The sequence below is a fragment of the Protopterus annectens genome, chromosome 11.part0 (genome assembly GCF_019279795.1).
Source record: "Protopterus annectens isolate FY-2018-M chromosome 11.part0, PAN1.0, whole genome shotgun sequence".
NCBI classification, from domain to species: Eukaryota; Metazoa; Chordata; order Ceratodontiformes; family Protopteridae; genus Protopterus; species Protopterus annectens.
Window position 1 is genome coordinate 568,941,571 of NC_056745.1, and position 27,273 is coordinate 568,968,843.

Genomic DNA, 27,273 nt, shown 5'->3' on the forward strand with positions numbered 1-27,273 from the left:
AGACACCCTTCTACCAAAAATGTACTAGTGATTGGTGACTGCATTGTCAGACACACTGACTCAACTCTTAAAATTCTGGACAAAGGCATGGTGACAGTTGTCTTTTAGGAGACAATATCTCCAACATATCTAGGACCCTAAAGATCCTCAAGTCAAACAAATGTGATTATGATTTGGTGATGATCCATGTGGGGGTAAATGACTTGGCAGACAAACCCTGAGGGGCATGCAGGAAGAAGTCAGAAATGCACGAAAGACCTTTGTTTTCCACAGAATCCTTCCTTCTCCATGAATGATGCCAAAGTACAGGGAAAGGATTATTGGCTTCAACAGCTGGCTATGTATTTGGTGACATTCTAGGAGGATCTAGCATATATCAGCATGGGAAGGCATGTTAGACAGTCATACTTGCTTTACCAGAGATGGTTTGCACCTCTCATTCCAGGGAGGCTTCATCATACCAGCTAAAGCTCTTACTGGCCTTTAAAACAAAAACAAAAAAAACAAAAAAACAAAAAAAAAAAAAGCCAGACCACATCAAGGTTGATCTACTTAGTGCTAGTAGCTAAAGAATAAATTACCTGATCCTGCATTTGGAACACATTCATAGGTTCATAGGTTCATAGGTAAGTACTAGGCTATCTGCCCAAGGGCATTTATAAGCCTATCCAAAATGTGTTGGCTTTTGCCACCCCTTTAGATTAGTTACCTGTGCCTCTGTCCAGCAGAGCCATTAGTTCCCTGTGCCACTGTCCAGCAGAGCCACTGCAGTGATCCCCGGGGTAAATTTTCTGTTTCCCATCCACTTGTCAAGGTTTCTGTTGAAGAGTGTTAGTGAGGGGCTTTGCCTGATGTATATTGGAATCCTGCTCCAAAGCAAGGGGAGTCCCCCAGATAGGAATCTATCCCTCCAGCATGTCTTATTTATTGTTGTGGTGAGGTTTCTATCTCTAGAGCATGTGGCTCTCCGGGATTTGTTTTTTTTTTTTTTAGGTGGAGCATGTCCATCAATTCTGGGTTTTGTATGTGTGCTATTACAGAAACTTGGTTTACAACTACAGAAAACACTCCCTGTATATGAGAGTTAGCATGCGCCATGCCTTTAGACCTGAATGTAACTGTGATGGTGTATCCATAGTTCTTAAAGACCACATTCTCGAGGCAGATGACTAGAAACTGAAAAAAACAATCTGATTGAGATTCAAATCACACTAAATAGCTGCATCTATCAGATCACAGCATGTTACAGGAACTCAGTCTCTGTTTCCAGAAAGCCGCATTAGATTCCTAAATATACTGAATTAACTTCAATTAGCAAGAATCCCATTATACTATGAGACTTTAACTACCCAAAAATAAACCAGGGATGCCTATACCTCAACTGTACAATATGCCCCAAAAGTTATTGTTTTCATAAACAAAACTCCCCAGCCTAAATCATAAAAGAAACCACTAGAGCACAAAATATTCTTGACCAAGTCCTTACTAATATGGCATCAATAAATATTACCCGTTCTATTCTCAGTTAAATCCAACCACAAAATGTTAACCTTTTTCTTCCAAATTTCCAAACTGTTGGATGCAAATATCTCAATATTTAAAGACTTCATAGGTACTATCACAATTCTTTAATGAGGTCTCATAATGTAGGTATAACTGTATTACCCATGATGATGTTATGGCAAGTGGTTATGTAACCAAATTTGATGGTCCCTTGGAGAAATGCATTGATCTGCTAGTCATCTTGGTCCATATGCATGAATAAAAAATACAATAAAAAAGGCTTCTTAGGATATACAGCAAAACAAAAGACCTTTAGATCAAGGCTGATATTAAGAAGTTATTGAAGGAACTTAAAAACACCATCAGAAAAACAAAGGCATCCCATAAACTTAGACTAATATCAGAAGCTAAAAACAGTTACAAATCCTTCTTTAGTTATGTTAGGAAACTGAGGAATAATCCCAGCATTGCTCAGAACTTATTCAAAATGGCATTACCTCCTCTGATTGCGTGGATATTTTCAACATACTAGCAAAGAGATTCAGAGTAAATTTCAACCCCCAAGACAACCATAGAAAGTCCAAATATTCCACAGAGTCTCAAGCCCACTTTCAGAACCAAAGATCACTTGCTAAAAGTTCTCTCTAAAACAAAAATAACATCCTCTATGGGACCTGATAATATACACAGATGCCCATTAAACAGTACAGAATACACACTGGTGGACTCACTTCTACAGCCATTCATCCTGAGCTTCACCCTTGGTTTTGTCCCTGAGGTACTGCACACAAATCTTTTGATGCCACTTCACAAGGGTGGCCCCATCACTGATCCAGGAAATTACAAACCCAGTATTATATATTTACTGATATTTGTTTACCGGGAAAGTCTTACTGGATAATAAATATCCATTTTCAGTGGAGGCCCAGGGAGAAAAGTTCCAGAGAGTTAAACAACATCAAATAAAACACTAGTACAAATGTAATTAAAAAAAGCATATACACATAGATACAATTTGATAGTAGAATACATAGGACACGATAAAGCATGAATAAATAAAAAATGATGATGAAATATGATAATATGACAATCGCTATATACAAAAGTATCAGAAGTATCATCTTCTATGCTAGGAAAAAAATAAAAATATACAAATCCATCCCAAGAGTGGGGAGAGGGCAGGTATTGAAAGGTGTAGATAGTATGATGAGAGGTTAGGTTAGTAAGAATGTAAAGTATTTGTTAAGGTACATCATATAAGTGAGTCACATGGCATAGCCATGAGTTAGTAAGATATACTTTGAGATAGGACTTAAATACATGGAGGCTGTCTATAGCCCTAATTGAAACTGGGATAGAGTTCCATAGTTTGGATATGCAGTGTGAGCATAATCTTTGCCCCATACTTATTTTGATTTGTAGATTTCAAGCAGGTTTTGTCTTGAGAGCACTGAGGACAATTTGGGAGATAGTGATGAAGTACTGATGAGATCGAATGGCAGGTAAAGCGGTTATATGGTATTTATAGATTAGAAGAAGTTGCATATGGGCTAGCTGATGTGGGAGTTCTAACCAGTTGAGAGTATGTAATGCAGAACAGTGATGAGCTTTATGTGGCAGGTTCGGTGCACATTTAACTATCTTATTATAGCATTGCTTCATTTGTGATTTAAAAGGGATCACGATATTAGTCAAAACAGAGGAGCCATAGAGAAGAGAGAGTAAAAGATAAGTGTTAGCTAGGGTGATTCAAGAATATTGAAAATGTTTTTCTTTTGCTGTATATTGTAGACCTAGCTTTTAATGAGTTTTTTCTATAGTTTTGTATGTAAAGATCAGACTTTAATTTGTCATCTATGGTGACTCCAAGCAATTTTTATGGGTAACTACTTCAATAGCTGTATTGTTTGAAGTGGTCATGTGGAGATTACTTTTAGCATTTTAATGAGACTTATAAAAATAGAAGTAGTTTAATCTTTTTGGGATTAAGTAAAAGTTTATTTTGATCTAGCCACAGTTCAACTGAGTTGAAGGCATTCTGTGTTATGAACTGTAGCTACAATAGGCGGTCAGATGAGCAGATGAGAGATGAGTCATCTGCATACTGAATAAGGCAAGCTTGCTGAGAGGAGGTCTGAGGAATGCCTGTTTTGTCTGGGAGAAAAGAAGTGAAAGGAGACAGTCATTTGACAGATTGATATCTTTCATATAGGTAGTTTGAGAACCATAGAAGAGTTGATTTGGTAAGGTCCAGAGAGGACGCTTGAGTCAAAAGCTTTTCATGTGTACTGTGTCAAAGGCTTTTGAGAGATCTAGAAAAATTAATATTGGAAAAGCTGAGGAGAGCTGTAATGGTGCTATGGCCTAGTCGGAAACCATGTTGTGTTGGGGTTAGGAGATCATTTTGCAAGAGGTACTGAATGAGTTGCTTATGAATACACTTTTTCAGGATCTTAGAAAGGGGGGTAAGATGTCTATTGGCCTAAAGTTAGAGATTTCAGAGGAATTACCTCATTTATGGAGTGGAATAAAGAAGATTTTTTTTCACTGGACAGGGACATGGGAGTCCTGAATAGATCTGTCAATGAATTTATTTATTTTTTTATTTTATTTTACAGTTTGTTTACCAGGATAGTCCATTGGGCCAAGAAGAGCCCATTTTCAATGGAGTCCTGGAGAGAAAAGCTCCATAAAGACAATTATACAATGTTGCAAATCATACACAATCATATGCAAGAGTTCATAAAGACAATTATACAATGTTACGAATCATATGCAATAAAGTGAATTAAGAGAGTTGAGACTGGGTATGCTATATAATCTGCAGTGAGCTTAAGGTACTCAGTAGGAAAATCACCAGCATAAGGAGAACAGGTTTTAACTTTCTTTGGTAAGTGTTTAACATATTATGAGGAGACAGGTTGGAGAGTGAAGGCATGACTGTCTGGACTATTAGAGTTTTGAGGTAGAATAAATGGTTGGGGAGAGCTGGAGGTAAGAGAGGCTATGGTATTGATGAAGAAAGTATTACATTTATTAGTCATTTATGATGGAAATAAGTCTGGATAGAGGTTTGGTGAGGAAGGAGATCCAGGTTGAAAAAGTTTCTTAATTGAGCTCCAGAATTTCTTTGGATTTTTTTATGATTATCTTGTGAGTCAGTCATTATTTATTGTTTTTCTGTCTAGCTGAATTTGCTTCTTGGTAAGGTTGTGCAACACCATGTATAGATGCAAGGTTTGATGGGTTTTATCTATGGGCTATTTTTTTCCATGGTTTGTCACATTTTTGCATGCAAATTCTTGTAGGATGAGACAGCCAGGGGGTGAATATTTTCTATACTTTTATTTCTGGTAGGGGCAAGTGTATTTAAAGTATTAAAGTATCATTAATATATTCCTGAATTTGTTGACAGCTTTGTCTAGGAGTCATAGGGTTTTAAGTGGAGACCAGTTGATTCATAGGTTCATAGGCTGGTACTAGGCTTTCAGCCCTAGGGCCTATACAAGCCTAGCTATAACAATTCCCTGGCTTTTTCTTCCCATAGTATTTACTTCCCTGGACCCCTGACTGATGTGATCCCCGGGGTGAATTTCCTATCTCCCATCCAATCATCAATGTTCCTTTTGAAGAGGGACAAAGAGGCACTCTGCTTGACATGTATGGGCAGTCTATTCCAGAGTCTGGGGAGTCCCTGGGTCAGGAAGCTATCCCTCTAGCATGTTTTGTTCATTGTGATGACAAGGTTTAGATGCCTGGAGCATGTGTCTCTGAGGGATTAGGATTTCTTTACGTGTAGCATGTCCAACAGCTCTCTGTTTGACATGGCCTTGTATGTTAAGCAGAGATTGCTTCTGAATAGACGATATGCATCAGAGTATAGGTGGAGATTTTTTAGATGGTCAGCATAGGGCATCTGCTTTAGGCCTGCAATTCTTTTAGTTAGGTATTGCTGTGGTCTTTCCAGTTGTTGCAGATGTCTTGAGAGGTACATACCAAATGGGGCATTGTATTCTATAATGGGTCTAATGAGGGATGAGTACAGTGGGACAATGACCTCCTTTCTTCTGGATGAAAAGCCCTTAGTAATGAGGTGTGCCACATAGAAGGATTTCCTGACTGTTGTGGCAATGTGGTTATCGAAGGTGAGACCAGTGTCCACCTGTGTCCTTAAGTCTCTTATCACACTTTCGGTGTTTAGTGTACTGCCACCTATGTGGTAATTCACGGGTACATGTTTTTTTGCCAAAAGGGATAACTATACATTTCTTGGCATTGAGCTTGAGCCCATGACTCTGGCACCAAGCATCTGTTTCTGTAAGGCCCTTTTGTAGAATATCCACATCATTTGGGGATTCAGTAATGGCTCCCAGTTTGCAGTCGTCTGCGAACTTTGTTAGCCAGAGTCCCTTAGTGTTGGCCTGTACTTCAGAGAAGTAGATGCCAAACAAAAGTGGTCCCAAGACTGAATCCTGTGGTACTCCACTTGTCACTTCTCTGGAGATGGATTTGGAGTCGGCTACTTTTACAGTGTGAGTTCTGTCAGTAAGCCAGTTGGCAACCCATCGAGTGATGTAGGGATTAATCTATGGTTTCAGATTGGGGGATGGTGTCAAAGACCTTGGCGAGGTCCAGATAGGCTGTGTGGACCACCTGGATTTTAATAGATTATTGAGTGTATCAGGATAAAAGAAAGACTTTGGGTAGTTCATATCTTAGTAGGGTCATAGTCGTGTACTAGGCTAATGACCACAAGGGCCTTTTTAAGCCTAGCCAAATATTTGATCTGTGTGGCACTGGATTGCTGACAGGATACAGGCACATGCTTTACTGACTAAACACACACACACACACACACACACACACACACACACACACACACACACACACACACACACACACACACACACACACACAAACACGCACACATGCGCGCACACACACACACACACACACACACACACACACACACACACACACACACACACACACACACACACACACACACACCAGTTGACTGCAGTGAGATTAGAACCCCTACCTAACTAGTTGTAACAGCTAGAGAACTCCATATGTAATGCAAGAGTCATGGCACAAGTCTCTGTATTGATGCTTTTTTTAGATAGTGGATAATTTCTCTGTCTTTTTTAATTTCTCCAAATCTTTTGGGTTTCTAATACTATGATGGGAATGGACCCCATTCCTAAGTCAAAGTAAGATTAAAGTTCATGAAATTAGTATTGTTTCAGTCTTTGATGTCAGCCAAAAGTGCTCTTCACAACCGAGCAATGTGCCCAGTAACGACTCCTTCTGCATTTCGTACTGGGTTACATGGATTGGCAACATATCTAAATATGATCGTAGATTCTTTTCTTTAAGACCCGTTGCTCCTACTACTATTGGAACTGCCTGACTTTCTTCCACTAACAATGAACAAGGAAGCTGAAGAGGCTACCGTCCACACAAATACAAGCTGAGTAGGACCAACAAACCACACAGCAGTCACAATAATCTTACTAAAAAACTTTGTTTAATTCAATAACCACATAAAGTGCTTTTTGTCCCAGTCTTTGCTGGAACTTCATCAGATAAAAACATCTCCAAGTGCAACACTTAAATAACACTATATCTAAATCATCTATTTCTTTTCCTGAATCAAATTCCGTAAAATAATTAAAGTAATTAAAGTAAGTTAACCTGTAAAGTTCTTTAAACTTGTTACTATTGTTTACATCAAAAACAAGTTAAAACTTATAAAATACATTGTATGCTTAGCCCTCTTCCATATACCTTTATCTCAACAAACTTTTTACCTTAAGCACACATAAAATTGAACAAGTCTCATTTAACCCTGGTTTTTGGCAAGCATTTGTATGAAGTTGTCATAGCAACTTAAGTTTTTCAAGTAACAATGTATTCGGTCCCCCTCTAATGTCTATTCTGAGTTGATCTATTGCTCTAAACTTGAACGTGTGTTGACTGTTCTCTATTATATGTTTTGCTAATGCATTTTTGTATTTACTTCTGTTTATACTGTAAAGATGTTCGTAGACTCGCTCTCTAAGTCTACGATCCGCTTTTCCTATGTAAAATGCAGGGCACTGCTGGCACTGAGGTACATACACAATCATTTTAGATTGACAGTTCATTCTCTTGTTTATGTAATATTTTTCACCTGTTATAAAATGTGCCTGACAAACCTCCATGTGTTTACAGTAATTACACAATCTGCACCTATACATTCCTGGTTTGTGGCAAATCTGTACATTGTCTGTTTCCAATAAGTTTTTAATGTTTCTGCCTCTTTTAAAGATTATCTGTGGTAGTTGCTCAAATCTGTGTGCTAAAGCAATGTCCCCTTGCAATAGATTCCAGTTTTTATATTATTTCTTTAAAGTCTAATGCATTCAAGGTGAAAGGTGTTATATAACTGTAGGCAAAATCTCTTCCATTAACCAGGGTCCCACTTTTCTCCATTGTTACTCTTTCATCCAAAAAGGTTCCCTGATTTTGATTCAAAATTGGCCTGTATGTCCCATTTATTCTCTTATTTTTCACCTTGTCCAGTAAACACTGGATCAGGTGGTCAGGGTACCCACTACTAAGAAACATTTTTCTTAATTTCACACATTCCTCGTAAAAATCTTTGTCGGTAGTTACCATTCTAGCTACCCTTACCAACTGTCCCTTGACTACTGATCTTTTCTGGTGCAAGGGGTGGCAGCTAGAATAGTGTAAGAATTTGTTAGAATAAGTTTTTTTTCCCTGTAGATCTTACCTCTATATATATATATATATATATATATATATATATATATATATATATGTTGTTTTCTATGTCCTTCACTAGGTCAATGTCTAAATACACTATCCTGTCCACTTTAAAATTAAAGGAGAACCTTAAGAATTCAGTCATACTTTTAAAGTAGCAGATCCTGATAGTTTATGACTTTGTGTCTCTCTGTACGCAGGACGTTGTAGTCACTGGTTGTGGCGATTTCAATGATCAATGCTACCTTTATCTTCTTTTCGTGGACCACTATATCCGGTTTTCTAGCATGCATCTTTTGAACTGTTGATAATGGGTGATCCCATGTGATATAAACTTCATAATTTTCTATGATGCTTTATGGCTCATGTTTCCAGTGTTTTTCAGCCACTTCAATAGCATAATGTTTGCACAATCCCCAGTGCAACAGTCTTGCCATATTATTATATCTTTCAGTATAGAGTCCTTCTGCCATTAGTGTGTCACAAACAGCAACTAGGTGTGCGATTTTTCCAATTCTGTTTTACAAAACCTACATTTGTCTGTTTTTCCCACATGTTCAGTGATGGACTTTGTAAACCGACGTGTACGTAGCCCACTATCTTGGGCTGCCAGTATTAACCTTTCATCTCTTGGTTTGAATTCGCCTCTCCTTAACCATTCTTGCTTTCATTCCTGATCATCATGAAGTTCTTCTTCCAGAAGTTTTCTATATGTGCAACTATAGTTATGCTTTTTCCACATTTCTTGCCTTCTCATCTGGTTCTTCACCTTATATTCTTTTTTTTGTTTTTTGGCACATTCAATTGCTGCCTGATTTTTATCTACTTGTTTGATTTCCATTCCTGCTTGATGCTGATATGCTTCTGCTAGATTAAGCAGAGAAGGCATCTTAGATTGATTCTCCTCATGTTTCAAAACTTGCACTACGTTTGACTCATGTGTGGTCAGCAGATACGTGTGGAGTCCCACAATTGCAGATCTATACATGTAATCAATTTCAAGGAGGCCCATCCCTCCTTTGGAATGAGGAATATATAATCTTGGTATACATTGATTTTTATAGATCATTTTTTGAGGATGAAGCATGTTTTAATATCTAATCTATCCAACACGTTTTGGGGCCAGTCAGTCACTCCAAAACTGTAAGTTAGGACAGGAAGAGTAAATTGGTTTATAGCTTGGATTTTGTTCCTAGATGTCAATGCTGTTATCAGGATTAATTTAAGTCTTGTAAAGTATTCCTTACTGAGTTTTATTTGCATTTGTTCATGTTTTATTGCTGATCCTTCATCAGTTCCCAAGTATTTAGACACTCCCTCTTGCTCAAGTTCTTTTATATCACATTCTTGTCCCAGACTGATGTTTTCCTGGTGCTGCAGTTTTTCTGCTGTAAAGGCTGCTTTTGTACATTTATCAAGACCAAATGACATTCTTATACCATCTGAAAAAGTTTTGACAACCTGCAGGTGTGCTTTCAATTCTTCATCTGATGAACTATACAGTTTTAAATCATCGACAAAGAGAAGATAAAAAGTCTTTAGACTTTGTTGTTTTTTAGAAGCCAAACTATAGCCATGGCCTAAGCTAAGTAAACATCTTAATGGGTTAAGGGCAAGAGAGAATAACAGCAGTGACAGAGAGTCACCCTGGAATATCCGCCTTTGAATTTTTATCCCTGGGATAATAATTTGTCCTTTATCATGGCTTAATTGCAAAGTGGTCTGCCACTGTTTCATGGTTACTGTAATGTAGTCAATCATTGTAGGGTGTATCATACATTTTTAAGCACTCTTTTATCTATGAATGTGGGATACTATCAAATGCTTTTTTGTAGTCAATCCATGCCATACTGAGATTCTTCCTCTATTTACAGTTCTCTACTATGACTTTATTTAACAACAAATGATCCTTTGTTCCATATGACTTTCTTCTATTGCCCTTTTGCTCTACTGCCACAATTGAGTTTTCTTCTAAATGATTATAAACTGTCAGCATTTATATGTCATCCAAAGGCAAGTTATTGGTCTACAATTTTTAGAGTAGCTTGCAGGTTCACTCTTAAATAGGAGCATTGTTTTTCCTGTTATTAGCCAGGTTGGTGTCTGTTCAGGTTGCGCATATAAATAGTTTTTACTTATGGCTAAGTCTTTGTGCAAAGATGTTAATACTTTTAACCAAATGTTAAGTACTGCATCTGGGCCTGGGGTTTTCCAATTAAAGGCTTTTCTTAACTTTGTTTCAATCTCTCTGACTGTTACTTCATCCCATTTCAACTTCTTATTCTTTCTTTTACTTCTTCTATCCATTTAGCATCTTTGTTATGTTCCACAGGATCTTCATAGATACTTCTCCAACATGTATCTATGTCTTCTTTTTTTGGCAGTCTTTCAATTCCTTTTACTTTGTTTCCAAATTCTCTATAAAATGTTTTTTGGGTCATCAATATATTGCTTATTTTGTACTTTTCCTTTATATTTATCTGTGTTTCTTCTAAGTTTTTTTGCCTGTGCTGAAATTTTTAGTTTGTTATTTGCGATAATGCTTGATAGATCCTGTTCTATTTTAATACTGCACATTGCTTTTATCACATCTATCTTTCTTTTTTATTTTTGTTGATTTGTTTCCTCTTCTAGTCTTCTGACAGTGACACTTCTTGTCTTAATTGTTTATATTTTTCACTATTCAATACTTCCATGATTATACTCGATTTCTCCCCTTCCTTTCCCTCACTACTCTGTGTTCTTGTGGTAGAACTTTATCAGTTATTAATTCAGCTGCACAGTAATATATCCTGTTTACTTCTATTGTATCACATGGATCTCTATGGGCAGTCCTAATTACTGTGTTCATTTGTTTTATCAGACTTCTAACTTTTGGGGTTTTATTGACCTTCTGCAGTATTTTTCTTTCATTGATCTTAACATATCTGTTGGTTTCTATTAAATCAAACAACTCTTCTCTTAGCTCATTTTCTTCCAAGCTGAGGACACATCCCTTGTTTTCGACTTCCTGCAGATATTCTATAGAAAGTTCTATAGCATCTTCCTGTGGCACCTTCTGTTCAAATTTGTTCTGTGCCACCCATTGCTTTGTCATATGGGAACTCACTGGCCTATCACTCCTCAACATTAACTGCATCAGTGTTCCCACAGTTTCCTCTTCCTTCTCTTGCTGTGTAGCTTCAAGTGAACTTTTATACTGGTTTCCTGTGGAAGGCTCCAAAATATCTTGATATGGCACCCGACTAATTGCTTCCTCTTCCACTGGCATCCATTGCTCTATCCAGTTGTGGTGCTTTCTGCATTAGATTTTCTACACTGAATCCCTCACTTTGCAGGTGCTCCACAACCTCGATTTCTGTTTCTTTAACTTCTCCATTACTAATCTCCTTTTCTGCTTTTCCTCTTTGTCTTCTTATTTTATGTATTGTAAAGTTTTCCATATCCATATTCCTTTGCCTATATTTCTCTTCAAATATCTTTGGTGCTGCTCTTTTTGTATTGGTTAGTTTTGCTTTCTCCTTTGCATAAATATTACACCATATTAAATCTCTTTTTCTTTCCCATGTCCATATTTCTTCATCAGATGTCTCCTGATCTTCCTCCTTCTGCTTACTTTGGGGACTCACTCCATCATACTGTGATATAATCTGTGTTAAACCTTCTACATCAAATCCTTCACTTTGCAGGCACTCCATAACTTCAACTTCTATTTTTTAACTTCTACTTTACTAATCTTCTTTTCTACATTCCATCTTTGTGATTTATATGGTTATTGTGAAATGTTCCATATCCAGATGCCTTTGCTTGTATTTATCTTCAAATATCTTTGGGGCTGCCTTCTTTATATTGATTAATTTGGCTTTCTCCTTTGCATAAATATTGCACCATATCAGATCTCTGTTTCTTTGGCACATTCAGTAGGTAATGTAAATGCCATGGCAAAAGTCTCTGTATTGATGCTTTTTTAGCTAGTAGGTAATTTCTTTATTGGTGAATATAAGGTGATGGTTACTAAGGTAGAACCTGAGACAGCACACTTGCTGGGGTCAGAGAAAAGTATCTAGTCAAGGATAGAATTTTTATGATTATCTATATTGAAATGAGTAGGGGAAGAGATCAGCTGTTTCAACCCATACAAGTTAGGACTAGTAGATGGGGGTGTTAGATGTCATAGATAGACAGTCAATATTAATGTTGCTTAAGATAATGGTTTCAATAGTAATATGTGTAGCTATCTAGAAAATAATTTCTTCTAATAAGCTAATATTACCTGGTGATATGCATGGGGTGACTATACAAAGCTTCTTATGTTTATTAACATTGAGAAAAGAGAGTTCTGCATTTTAGAAGGTTGGTATGTTATTTTGAAGGGGTAAGAAACTTAAACAGTAAATATATGCAATTGCAATGCCTCCCTTTTTTGTATAGTTTGTCACATCAATTTATATTGCAGCAAGGAGATAAAATTTCTGAATCTTTTATATGGGTTTTAGCCATGGTTCGGTAATGACAGTGATTTCTGGTCAGTATTGAAGAAAAACATGCTTTTAATTCTGAAACTTTGTTTAGTTTGAAATACTACAACTGTTAATGGAATAAGAAAGAGTTTTGTGGGTGTTGTATAGGTATTAGGGGCAGACGATGGTGGAATGGATGAGGTTGAGGGGCTGGGGGTTGGGGATGGATATCACCACAAAGAATAATTTTAGTGAAGAGAGGATTTGAATTAGTTAGTTTTTTTATAAAGGCTATGAATTTATTCCAGGTTATGTCAAAGTGACCTGAATGCTTTGATGCTTTGTATTTGAAAAGGTGAATAGGTTACTCATTATATAAATTTAAGGAAACAGATATGAAGGTTGGCTTAGCCAGAGTATAAGTAGAGTGTCTGTTAGTGTGTGAGTGTGAATAAAGTTTGAGAGTACCAGAATAGGTAATAAGGTGGCATAAAACAAATAGTACAGCTGTAAATACACAAAAGGATAACATGGCAGATAGAGAGGACAATGGAGTCATTAAGGGGAGAGTATAGTTGAAAGGAAAGGACAATATGTTTAAGGATAACAGAGGATGATGGGGGGGGGATATAGATGAGAGCAGAAATTGCTTGCTGGAGATTCTAGGCAGGGTGGGCCATTATAATGAAGATGGAAAAAAGTGAAGATTTTAACAGAGTATCATCAGTTAGAGAAAGGTAGACTAAACCGTTGTTTGGTGGGGTGAAATTGTGAATTAAAGGAAGCATTAGGAGAATGAATAAGTGGATGTACAATAAGAGGTTTGTTGGCATTATATTTTCTGTCAATATTATGAATGAAGGATAATATTGAAGAAGGGCTTGCTGAGGAGAAAGAAGTGAATACTGTATAAGGAGGAAAGGAGAATAAAAGTATAGATTGTAAAGTTAGAACAACAGAGAAGAGTAAATTAAATGAGGACGTAGAAAAGAATATGTGGAGGGAAGATGACATAAGATTGTAAAGGGTTTGTGTGAATGCTATTGGATGCTGAGGTAGTAGCACAGATTAGAGAGGGTAGTAGGAAGAGGAGGGGATAGGAATGACAAAAGGGGGATATGTTTAGTATAAATTTAGATAAGGAGGAATTTAGTTGGAAATGGGTGTAGGGTAGGGGAGCATAGTGAGCCATGGCATACCAGGTTAGAACCCCTTACAGTTGGAGAAATTATCTCAAGAAAAATAATTACTAACACTGGAGGTAAAGGAATGTTTAAACAGCAGTAAAAGTGTTTTTTACTGAAATAATGTCAGTAACTTAACAGGACAGTGGAGCAGAGAAAGGATAAAAAAGTTGCTTTGGTAAGAAAACCATACAATGATGCCAGGACGGGCTGCTCATGGGCAAGAAAGCTATAGCTAATAAAGTAAAATGGCTTTAAAAAGCCTGAAGTACATTAACATATTAGCATGATACAGTCTCATCTGCAAAGCCATGAAATATGTCTTAAGTGGCCAAATTTACTATATCAAAAATCACATAAGACTTTAAACCAGCAGTCTGGCTTTGTTAAGGGTAAATCCTGTCTAAGGAATTCTTTGAGAGGATAACGCAAGCCAGGGACAGAGGTTATGCTGCCCATGCAACATACCTCAACCTATTTAAAGCATTTGATACCACAACACTTGCTAATGTAATTAGCAAGCTAAATGAGATCAAAATTGATTCCTTTGTAGTCAGGTGGATAGCAAATTGGCCAAGAGATAGAACCTGCTTAGTGAGAGTAACAAGTACATCCTCAGAAAACATGAAGGAGGTCAATGGTGCTCCTCAGACCGCATGCTGGCACCTCTACTATTCAGCATTTACTTTGCAAATCTCCATATTACAAATGGGGATCTATGGCTAACCAAGTTTATGGATGACAGCCAACTAGGTGCCACCCTCCCAAAGCCTCCCACAGATATGCAGAAGATCTATCTGGAACTTAAACATGTCAGCACCTGGTGCTCAAAATGGGTTAAAAATAAATCCTAGAAAAGTGCAATGTTGTCATGTTTGGTTAACAGTCCCTCCATCTATCTTACAGTATAGATAACACCCCATTTCAAAAAGAAAGTATTGTTAGAGACTGTGGAACATAGGTAGATAATTCTGTTAATATACAATGACCACTTTGGGGAGTATCTTACTAGACATAACAAACAACTGGAAACACCTCAGAGGTTTCTAAATAAAAAGAACATAGAATTAAAAGACCAGAGATAGTAGGAGATGCTGGAAGCCCTGCTCTGTATTCAGTGTCCTGTTGACTGCTTAGGGATGATTTGTGCCTTGCCTTTCTAACCCAGCGATACAGAATTCTAGGACCTCTTATATCTGCACAAATCACACAGTCCCACTCACACTAGAACTAGGGAACTGAACCTATATCAGCAAATCAACAAGTCATGATGGTGAGATAGATTCATCACAAAACACCTACCCCTTCTGTGGAACAAACTTGCACTCCAATGTAAATATAAAAATAAATAAAACTGGCTTTGTACCACAAGAATAGATGACTGCAACAGTTATCCCACTTCACAAGTGAGCACGATTAACCGATACCAGAAACTGCAGACCTATTAGTCTGACTAATCTAGCATGCAAAGTCATGGAATGAATTATCATGAAAAAGATCAACAAAGACAAAGGCAACCATCAAACACTGGAGCCAACTCAGTTTTGCTTTGTCAGGGAAAGCTCACGCCTACTAAACTTGGAGGACTTCTTGGAGAAGGTCACCAAGGCAATGGGTAAAGGTAAAACGGTGCATACTGCCTATTTGGACCTGGCTAAGGTGTTCCAGTACAATACGCACCTCGAGTAAAATTGACAAACTCAACGAACGATATACCCTGTGCAACTCACTGGATTACCAGCTGGCTCACAGACAGGATCCACAAAGTCAGGATTGGTGAGACCACCTCCCCTAAGAGGCAAGTCTTCAACGGGGTACCTCAAGACTATTCCTATTTGACATGTATCTGTCAGAGATAACGCCTAATGTCAAGGGCCTTTGGCTGATCAGTTTCACAGATGACTATAATTGGGAGTTATCATAGATTTCCTTCTATGAAACAAGCACATAGACTTTTTACAAGAGGGTCTAACACAGACAGATGATTGGTGCCAAAGATATGGATTAAAACTCAGTGTCAAGAAATGCATTATTGTGCCTTTTGTGAAAAGTGCCACTCAGGCTAATTACTCTATCGAAAAGATACCCCTAAGAGTTGACCCAGTAGTCAGGGATCTGGTACATATGTTGACTGTAATCTGACTTTGATCAACATGTGGTCAAGGTAGTAAGAAAATCATTCTTTGTTACCCAATTTATAAGTAAGGTCATGACTTCCAGAATCATCAGACCCATCAGTGAGTGTAATGCCTCCTTTGGCATATACCTGACTGGACACATGCAACAGCTGGATTGCCCACAAAGGTTCCTTACTAGGCAATATGTGCCTGGCTTACAAGGTATCCTGTGATCCAGATAGCATCAGAACCACTAGATCCAAGGATTTAAATTTTGCTTGTGACATACATAAGACATGTTGATGAGAAAGATATGTGTCTCAGAGGATCCCCATGCTCTGGAACAGTCCCCCTGTCTATGTCAAGCAGAGTCTATCCCTAATGCTATTTAAGCATAGCCTTCACAGATGGATGAAAAATTAAAGATTCACCCCAGGTCTGGCCCCCATATCTCTGATTGACAGAGGCAGACAGTAATGTGCAAACTAAAATAACTCCCACATAAACTCTAGAAACTTCTTAAATAACATACCCCCTCCTAATAAATGCCCATGATATACAGGGACACAGTTGGGTTGGTTTGCATAGCTAGGCTTAAAAAGGCCCTGATGGGTATTAACCTGGTATATACCTATGAACCTATTATATAAAGCTAGGCTTAGGTTAAATAGTTTAAGAATAGGTTCTATGAGTTCTTGTTTGAAACTATTAATTAGACAACCTAGTACATTATCGGGACCCATGGAATAAGTGTTTTTTTATCTCTGAAATTACTTTAAGGACGTGTTCCTTAGTAATTGTAGCATGTGAGACTGACTCAGGGATTATTGGAATTGAGAAGGGAGTTCAGGGAACAACATGGCAGCATATCTGTTTGCCAGGATGTTTGCTATGTCATGTGATTTTGAGTGGGAGGCTCCATCATGGAAAGGTTCAAAACAGTGCTGTGCATTATTTCTTAGCTTTCTAACATAGATGAAGAAGGACTTGTAGTTATTCTTTGACTTAGATACCAGTCTCAGTTCATGGGAAGCTTTGTTGGCCTTACAGTGACCAAAAGTTTCTTAGTGAGTTTTTTTAATACTTTTCCCATGCTGTGGAGATCTAGTCTTAATTGGTAATTTAAGACATTTCTCTTTTTTGTTATGCAGTTTGCTTATATCCACTGACTATTGTGATTGTTTGTTTTTGTAATAGGGCAGTTAGATCATTACATTTATCTAAATCTGCATAAAAATCCGTAGTGTAGCTGGCTGCATATTTGGGGTCAACTGTGGAAATATCATGGGTAAATTTAGAGAGTTCGTCATATAGTTGTAAAAGGTTGGCCTTTTTAAAGTCTGTAAAGAGAGCAGCAGTGGTTACCAGGGAGATGTAGGTTGTTTGACTAAAGGTCAGCAGCTGATAGTCTGATTTTAGCAGTAAGGGGCAGACCAGAATAATGGAACAGGTATAAGCTGAATTTGTGAGAACCAGACTGAGAATGTTTCTTCCCCCTGGTGCGTTTGAGGATACTTTGATCCATGGAGTTTTTGTTTATGCAATGCAAACATTGCCAGGCATGCCCTAAGTTGTAATTACAGGTACTCAATTTTACGGGGGGGGGGGGGGGGAGTTGACGTTACCAAGAATTAATGAGCTGTTGTTTATAAGGATATCTTCCAGGGAAGCTAGGAATTTTTGCATGATCATATGGGGACATGGAAGGGGGATTGATCAATCAATAATGAGCTATAAGTTGTAAGTTTGACTTATCTAAGGTAAGCCAGGATTCTAAGAGCTCACTGTGGGACTCTCTGGGTATCAGTCAAGAAGGGATATGATCACTGAGAGGAATCAAGACGCCATCACAATTTCCAGTTGGTCTAAAAGCATAGCAGACACAAATCCCATACTCTAAGGGAATGCTTTCCTTATATTTGAACCATGTCTCAGTAACTACTGTTAAGACCTTATGGGTCTAACAAGAACTTTACATGTTTCTCATTTGATGGGCATGTCTGTATCCTGCAAATTGGCAAGCTACCTTGGCTTTGTTTCTGAAGCAGTAGCTGTACTGAGTTCTTTAGAATTATCTCCTTCCCACTTATTCCAAATATCTGTGAAAATGAGACATCCTTCCCAATAATTAAATTATGGGTGAAGTAAGGAGCCATGGCTACAGGATGCAGGACCTTCCCAAATTGTTATTTTACTTTCATCCTTGTAATCATGTAATCCCCTTTGCCCCACTAATACAAACAACACTGATGGACATTGGTTAACAGGCTTTCTTCTTATCCCTATACTGTGCTTTCACCAAGGTAATGAAACTGCCTGAGTGTAGTAGTCCCTGTAGTTCTAGTCATATCTCTCAATGTCTTAGAGCAAGTAATCTGGTCAAAGCTGTAAATAATGGGGGGACAAAGGCCCATAAATAGGGACACTTTTTTAAATATTGCTCTTACAAACTGAGAAAGTTGATAGAATAACAGGTTTTACAATAGCATGCATTTTCTGAAGGGTATAAAGTACGAAACTCAGATGTCTGTCACTATTTTCTGACTTCAGCCCTCAATGATTTGCCAGTAATTCATCAGAAAACCACAATTTTATGGGAAACAGACAAAAAATATGAGGCAAAAATCTGGACATTCTGTGAAAATCTGTACAGTTGAAAGGTATGGTGCTGGTCCATATAGTTTAACAAACAGATTGCGGTCTTAACCAGGCTGCTCATAACTTAGTTGCATTCCATAGTCACTTTACCCTCAACAGAATAACTGCTCATACAGCATTTAGCAGTATATCCCGATGGTCTACATTCAAAGCATAGAAGCCATGATCCACTTTACTTTTCTCAGTTTTATCAATTAGGAAGTCATTCCTTAAACACATTTTCTTAGCATAATATTCGGCCCTCTTGACACATCCATCTCTTAATGATTGCTGGTAAAACTGTCATAATCCTGTGTAGAATAAGTATTTCCATCACTGTATCCTTACTGTTAAGACCCTCTGTGTCTAAAAAGAGCTTGCGATATACTTTCATTCAGATGGTTGTGATGCCAAGTTTTTCAGTAATTGCATCCTTACTGTTAACTCACTCAAATATAATGCCTTTTTTGTATGACTCCAGTTCACACCCATGAGCATCCAGAACTTTTTGGGTTTGACTTACTTAACTAATTTACTTACCAGCTAATAATATGCAATAGTAGAAAGGTCATGGAGATATTAACAACATGACAATAAGATTGTTAGTTTAGTATGTCCTGCAGTGGAGTAATTATCTTTGCCACTTATTATTCATGTTTTCATACTTGTGTTCATATTTTCATAACTGAGAGGTGTACGTTTTATTGAGGTGTATGGTGTAAAACACCAGTGTGGGAGATAGGACAATTCACTGGGCATGTTGACTTGCATCATACTTCACCTGATACATTGCTAGTTGTTTTTTGTAACCATGAAAGTAAGCAATAGTTCCATATGCACTTAATAGTTCAAAACCTAAGTTACTTGCAAACTGCTGCATGACATTAGGTGAAACCTTAGATGTTGAAGTCTGTATTTGACAGCTGCACTGTAAGTTGCACATCTTGGGGATATCTAGTATTATTTGTATTGCCAACTATACAGTTAAACACATGTTTTCATATTTCTCTAAATATCTCAATAGACATGCAATTATAGAAGAGTTTATTGTTGTCATGTGAAAGTCTGGTCAATAAAAATGTTCTAACAGTATATGTTTTTGCTGTATAGTTTTCAACATATGACAATTTGGGGGGGAATTTAGTAAAATTTAATTTGGGGTTTGTGTGCATTTTAACATATTACAGTATGTATGGAAAAGACTATGAATGCACTATTATCACAGTAAAAATACTTCTTACTGATAACATTGCAATTAGTCCTGTTTAATAGGTTTCTTGTTCACAAAATATTTACATTTGTTTATCTTACGCTTTTTAAGTTGATTTTTCAGAAAATGTTCTGGAATGCAAGATGGGTGTAGGATGATAGAGTTGTGACATTTCCCCCATCATGGATTCTAAAGACCCCTGGGTGTAACAAGAACTTTACAATGAAATATTCTCAAAGTGAAATAGTTGTACTTTTTTCCATTTTTGAAACTTTAGAGCCTGTGTCTGAAAAAGGAATCCTGCCCTTGCTAACAAGCTTTTCTTTAGTTTATTAAAGTCACTACAGCCCAAATTAGGCATGCCCAGGAAAGCACAGAGAGGCTCACCTTGAGATGAGGTGCCAAAATCATAGCACAGCTGGATTGCTCCCAACCCTACTGGTTGGCTCTTCTCTCATATGTTACTGGGCATGCTTTGAGATTGGCATGAGTGAAGTCATAGCTTGTGGTTGTGCAATTGATTTGGCTACGACTGCCATTATCTGCAGCAGCTGCTTTGTTGTGGTCATCAGATAGCCCTTACATTTTTCTGGAGTACCAACATGCCTCTGGTTGCTGCAGGGAACTCAGAGCAGCAGGGATCAAAACAAGGATAACAGGAAGGAAGGAAAGAAAAAAATCTTATTATTCACCACTGTGAATTAAAGCCCCCCATTTGGCAGTGACAAGTTTATGTATGAAGTTTCAAGTTACCCACTGCATCCACAATGAGGGTTTAGTATAACACTGGTTTTATTTAGTTAAAAGTAAAGCTGGCTGACTTTGCCACAGACAGAACTGAATTTATAGCAACAGTTAAAATAAAACAGGCCAGTTTTCAATAAAAACATGTTGAGTTCACTGGTTGCTTTAGTGAAAACGTTCAGGTCAGGTGGAATGTTTCAGGGCTAACTGTCTTAGGTGTACTCTTCAGGTAATCAGTACTTAAGAAGCAAAAGTATTTGTTAGTAGTGCTTAACTTATGTAGTTGAACTAGATGAAAAAACATCTTTTACCAGCAACTCTTGGGTAAGGCAGTTCAATGTCATGATTACCAGGACCTCAGTTGGCAGTTCCAGTTTACCAAAACAGACTCTTTCCACACAGCTAACTGCTCAAGCTTTGTTTTCTATGACTTTTCACAATTATACTCCAGATCCCTCTGGACACTTGCTCAAATTACTTCTGCCTTCCTGAATCTACCCTGACATTAAAAAGGTTTGAATTTACAGCTGACTGATATTATCTGAGTTGTGAATACATTCTCCCATATATTTGCTGTATTCCCCCTTCCAGATTCTGCATTTTTATTTTATTTTATTTTATTCTATTTAACATTTGTTGACTGGGAGTGTCCGACTAGGTTCCACAGATCCTGTTTTCAGCGGAGGCCCGGGGAGAAATGCTCCAGATTATAACTGCATTATCTAAAAAAACAGAGCAACAGCTTGAAACTTTTGAATTTTGTGAAACACTTTCAGTTTGGAGTCAGCACTGAATTATATATTGCTTCACAGAACTGTTGTTCCACTGGGAGCATGCCTGACTGATATGGAAAATCTGCCTTTCTAGTGTTAGTTTTCTAAAACACTTTCTGCTTATTTTCCATATCAGTCAGACATGCTCCCAGTGGAACAACAGTTCTGTGAAGCAATATATAATTCAGTGCTGACTCCAAACTGAAAGTGTATCACAAAATTCAAAAGTTTCAAGCTGTTGCTCTGTTTTTTTAGATAATGCAGTTCAGTGGAAGTACAGAGTAGCAAGAACCACATTTCTGAAAATGTTGAAGAACTGAAAATTGTGGACTTGCTCTGACCACTGATATTATGTCTTGTTAATAATAAAGTGAAAATGCCACTCTTTATAAAAGACGTATTATGTTTGTTAGGAATTAACATTGTTAATGTATGTATGTTTTATATCTTAAATACAACTGAAAGTTAAAATGTTATATCCAAAGGACATTATAACAATGTTAGCCCTGGAAATAAATTACACTCAGAAAATGTTTAAATTATATCCTTTTTCAGTGCTGCTGTAGTGAGAGACCTGACTTTAACAATGCTTAGAGGGGTGCTAGGATCGGGTCTGCACTAAAAGCATACAGCACTGACCAGTAAACAACAGCAGCAGGGCATGAAATGGCATCATTTCAACTCCTTTTTCTGCCTGCTGTCTGCTGAATTGTGCAAAGTATTTTGAATTAAATTGCTTCCCTTACATAGGCAATACATTAGACATCAAATACCCCCCCCAGTGCTTTACTGACTTTCAAAGCCAGAACAACACATCAGATTTTTTATTTTTAAATCTTACTTTTAATTAATTTGTAGTACACTTTCACACACGTACACACACACACACACACACACACACACACACACACACACACACACACACACACACACACACACACACACACACACACACACACAAACACACACCTGAACATACACCCCACCACTACCGTTCTGTAAAACACCTTGACACTAACCCCAATGCTGTCCCTCCTGTTGAAAGTACCGGGTGAAGGTGAAGTTTGGCCATGTTAATTAACTTTATCAGTGTTAATTTATGTAGCTGACCAGTTCTATGAATCACTTGGCTGCATAAATCACTTACTGCAGACATTTCTAATGGCAAGACACCTTATCATATTCTACTCCCCAGAATACTTCATCAGCATTGCAGAATGCTGAGAGGACAGCTCATTGCAATAATTCTATGGATCACGTAGAATCATTGCAATAGCGCTATCTATGAATAGGAAAAGGGTTACTACCAGAGGAAAACTGCTGTGTTAGGGCTTACCACTGGAGGTAGGCATTTCTGACTCCCATGGAGTGTCTTTTGTAATGCTTCTTACGCAGTGAAGAAGTATATTCTCAAGGTCAGGAAGTGGAATAGACATTGAAGTTTCATTTGGAAGGAAAAGTGAGAGTTCTCATGGATGGCATCATCAATTTTCTGTGACACAGGAGGGTAGTTAGAGAGTGATAAAGTAGCCTTCCTTACAAACACTGAGATAGTGCCACTTCAAGGTGCAATTTGTGAACAAAGAGTAAGAAGTAGTCAGACTTTAGGGTCACATGCAGTCATATATTCACAGCAAATCTAGCATCATTGTGATCTCTATGGTGAGATGTTTTTAAATCTTCTGACATTAGTTGCAATAATTTGTAATCTACTGGTATTACCTGAGTGTCCAGAGAATAGCATTGCCAAGTGCAGGCAGGAGGAATACACAATTGCTTTATGTCTGTCTGTATAACATTGAATTACTTCACCATTTCTGATTGGCTATCCTCGTCAAGAAATCTGCTGTACAGATTTGTCACTATCTTTGAGAAAAACATAGTTTGTGAGCTACCCATTCTCTCTTTTCAGATTGTGACTTCTGTTCTCTGACATCTGTCTCTTACTCCATGTCTACTGAAGTTATGTTACAGCCACTGAAGTATCTGAATAATTCTGTCCTCCCTTCCTTTTCCTCAGAGATGCATGCTATCAGTTCATTGTTCTTATCACTGTGTCTTCACATAGGAGCTGTGATCTCCAGCACTGTCCTGCATCAAGCAGTTCTCCAGGATATGTTTTATCAGCTGCATGTACAGGTAGAAACAGTTTCAGTTTCACCTGCTAACATTATGATTATCTGCACTTCAACATAATTATGTTCCTAACATCAGTTTGGAAAATATCAAGTCAAAAAGTATTTTGTTTTAGATATATGAGTATGGAAAGAATTTCTTGTTTCACAGAATCGTGCCTTTTATCATTTGTCTTCATTTTCCCTCTTTTTTTTGCAGATCGATGTGACATGGTTTGTTAAGAACTGTCATTCTGATACCTGTAATTGTAATCTCGGAGGAGACTGTGAGTGCTTATGCACAAGTATTGCTGTCTATGCACACAAATGCTGTCAACAGGGAGTGAAAATTCAATGGAGGTCTCAAAGTGTATGCCGTAAGTCTTGATTTTCTATTTGAATATTAAGAATTATTGCAAATAAATATAATGGCATAACTCATTGGAGGTCTCAAAGTTTATGTCATAAGTCTTCACTTTCTATTTGAACACACAGTCTCCTACAGGCTGCTGACAGGGGATCTTTGCCTGGCTTCCTTAGACCCAGCCCTAAGGGATCTGTTGCACATATGCAAAACAAATAGCACCAGAAACTCTAGATCCAGGGATCTGAACTTTGCTTGTGACATAAACAGAACGTGCTGCAGAGATGGATATGTGTCCCAAAGGATCTCTGCACTACAGAATAGGCTCCCCATCCATGTAAAACAGACTTCAGCCCTGACCCTATTCAAATAAAACCTTGACATTTGGATGGGAAATCATAAATTTACCTCCTGTCTGGCCCTCATGTCCGTTATGAACAGAGGCAGTCAATCAGAAAAATATCCTAATACCCCTGCTACAGATCCTTAGCAACCTACCTACTAACATGTCCCCTCCCCTATATGATTCTTGGGACCCAAATGGTTTGTGGTGCATGGCTAGGCTTGTAAGGGCCCTAGTGGTCATTTGACTAGTAGCAACCTATGAACCTATGAATATTGTAAGTAAATATAAAGGCATATCTTCTGACATAACAAATTCCATCAGAAACACTGATTCATGTGAGCATTGGAAAAATCAGTGGATTTGATGGAGTCATGATCATGTAGAAAGCTATATGTTTGAAGTAAGTTAGTCTGGAAGGAGAAAGGCTTTTTTATTTCATTCATAAGTTTGCCAGGTAAGCTAATATCTGAAGTTTTAATCAGACATTTTTTGATAATGTGACTTGCTCAAAATCACTCAGAGGGCAAGTTGAGACAGAGATCATTAAATCCATCAGTACAGGTAAAGCTCATTAGAAAATGGGTTTGTCAATCAGTAATTTCTTTTGAACATTCACTGTTCCAAATGGATATGTATAGTGGAAAAGTGCAATATAACGAATAAAATCTGTGTGCCAAGACTAAAATCATTTACTGGAGCTGCCATTTCCTTTTTCTTAGTTAATTGCAGCTCATAAAATATTGTGGTTAGTGAACAGAAAAAGTAAAAATAAAAAGTAACCACCAAACATACACCACTGGAAAGCAGAGTCCTTGGACAAATGGAAATACTTGAATAAACGGGAAAAACTTCTTTAATTAATGCACAGTCAAGCACAGAAACATTTTTGTCACACTTAGATCCGATTAAAATATTAACGTCCCCCTTGCCTTTTATACTTCCTGTGGTTGTCACTAACCTAGCAAGTAAAAACTTCATTAAACTCAGCAACTCCATCAACACCAAGCATAAATGAAATCATTCTGGTTTCCCTTATTTTTTAAAACCAGTGCTTCCTCAAAAAGTTCAAGCCCTTCTTTATGGGGAATAACCGAGAATAAATCTTTGATATCAATAGTTACAAAGATTAATGTACCCGGCACATCACATAGCTGTATATTTCTAAGAAAATCCCAGGAGTCTTTCAAAATCTCGTTTTCAGTCCCCCAGAGTTGTTTTAACTTATTGTCAAGAAATTTGGCCAAGGGGGTCATTTTGGAGCCATGTGCTGCCACTATGGGTCTAAAAGGTACAATGTTCTTATGGACCTTAGGGATGCCAGATATTGTGGGGATTCTGGGTCTGTCATTCCTTAAATACTTTAAGGTCTCCAGATCAATCAACACTTCAAAGAGCATGTCCTGAAGAATTAAATCAGTTCTTCTGTAGGCAATATTGATCTCATTTCTTGATACCCTCGTATAAGTGTTTGTATCCCCCAACAATTCCAACATCTTACCTTCATACAAAATTGTATAATTTAGAACTACCCCCCCCCCCCCCACTCTTATCTGTCTTCATTGCCCTCACTTTACTATTGTTTGGAAGACCATCCAAGATCTCTTTTTCATTCCTAGTGAGGATGTGTCGAACTCTATTTTTTGGAATGACCTCCCTAAAACGTTTTTCAACCATCTTTTCAAAATTCGCAAGTTGCAGGTGTAGGGGGTGGGTTAAAGGTACTTTTCCTTCTAAGTGTTTCCTTATCCACCATACCACACTTTCCTTCAAAGAAAACTTCTAAATTTTACTATTTAGTGAACATATTTAAATCTAGAATTAAGTTTGTAATGTTACATTTTTTTCTTAGGAATAAACTTAAAACATTTAACAAACAATGCAAAATGCTCTCTAGTTATATCTGTCTTACTGTAATTAAAAATGTGGAGATTGTCGAGTGTATAAACATTCTGGTTAACCTGGATATGTACACCAGGTATGTTTACTGTCTCCCCCTCCCCCACCCTCCCCTTCTGACCTGAAAATCCTGCTGTTGTTGACCCCCTTCTCTATTCATAATCATTTCTGACCTACGAAGTACTGGAAATTCCTCAGGGTTGTTTAGTTCAATATGTTCATGTTCATTCTGCCTAATGGATGAATTGTGTTCCTGTCCATTGTTATTGTGCCTCCCATTCCCCCATACTCTGGAATCAGGGTCCTGTTTACTGTTGGCAGCCTTGGGTTTGGGGTAACTAGTGTTCTTCCTATACACTTGAAGGTCCCTTTGCATTTTTTTAATTTTTATTTTAATATTCACATCACATTTTTCATCAACTTTTTTCCTCATATTTAAATCTTTTTCTCTTTCAGAGTTCACATTAAACAATAAATCATTCACAATACATTTGTTGATTACATTAATTTCACCCTGAAGGGTGTCAAGGTTTGATTTATTTTGTCTTATTATTAATCTAACAATGTCCAAACCACACTTGTTAAAAAATTCTAAAAGTTCTTTGTGGTACTCTGAGCCCACCTGGACATTGTTAGAGTACTTCCAAACCCTCAGCCCTTCAGGCACAATTTCCTGTTTAATACATTCCTGTAGATAGTTTGTATCAATACTTAATGCTTTGTATTTATTCAGAATATTAAAAAGTTTATCCAAACTTTTTTGGTATGTATCCACTTCCATGACTGAATTATTAACAAAAACATTGTCATCCTCAGAAAAGTTAAATTTGTTTCTATTATTAAGCCAGTTCTCAAAATTATTAGTCTGCCTAGTGGCAGAAGCAATATTAAAGTCACCTTGCAAGGGAGTCCCATTTCCTGGACCACCAGCTGCAGTTCCGTTTATGTCCACCCCCCCCCCCATTAGTCTGATCCAATAAAATACGCGGGAAACCTGTAGGCTCATCAAGTCAAGTTTGGGTTGCCGGAGGAATTGTTGTTGCCATTCTGAACCCCTCCATCAGAATTCTGTGTTCCATGCTGGTTACAACCTTGTTGAATGCCATTGCTGTATCCCACACTACCGGTTGATCTTGGGGAACCTCCTGCGACCA

General features: G+C 37.6%; 1 protein-coding gene across 1 annotated transcript in view; it reads left to right on the plus strand.

Moving 5' to 3' along the window:
* OTOGL (otogelin like) overlaps window positions 1-27,273 on the plus strand; it is a 3,472,886-nt gene that overhangs the window by 1,737,711 nt on the left and 1,707,902 nt on the right. The window contains exon 30 of the mRNA XM_044088067.1: window positions 23,734-23,890. Within this exon, the coding sequence (XP_043944002.1) occupies window positions 23,734-23,890 (157 nt within the window). The remainder of the gene's footprint in view (window positions 1-23,733; window positions 23,891-27,273) is intronic.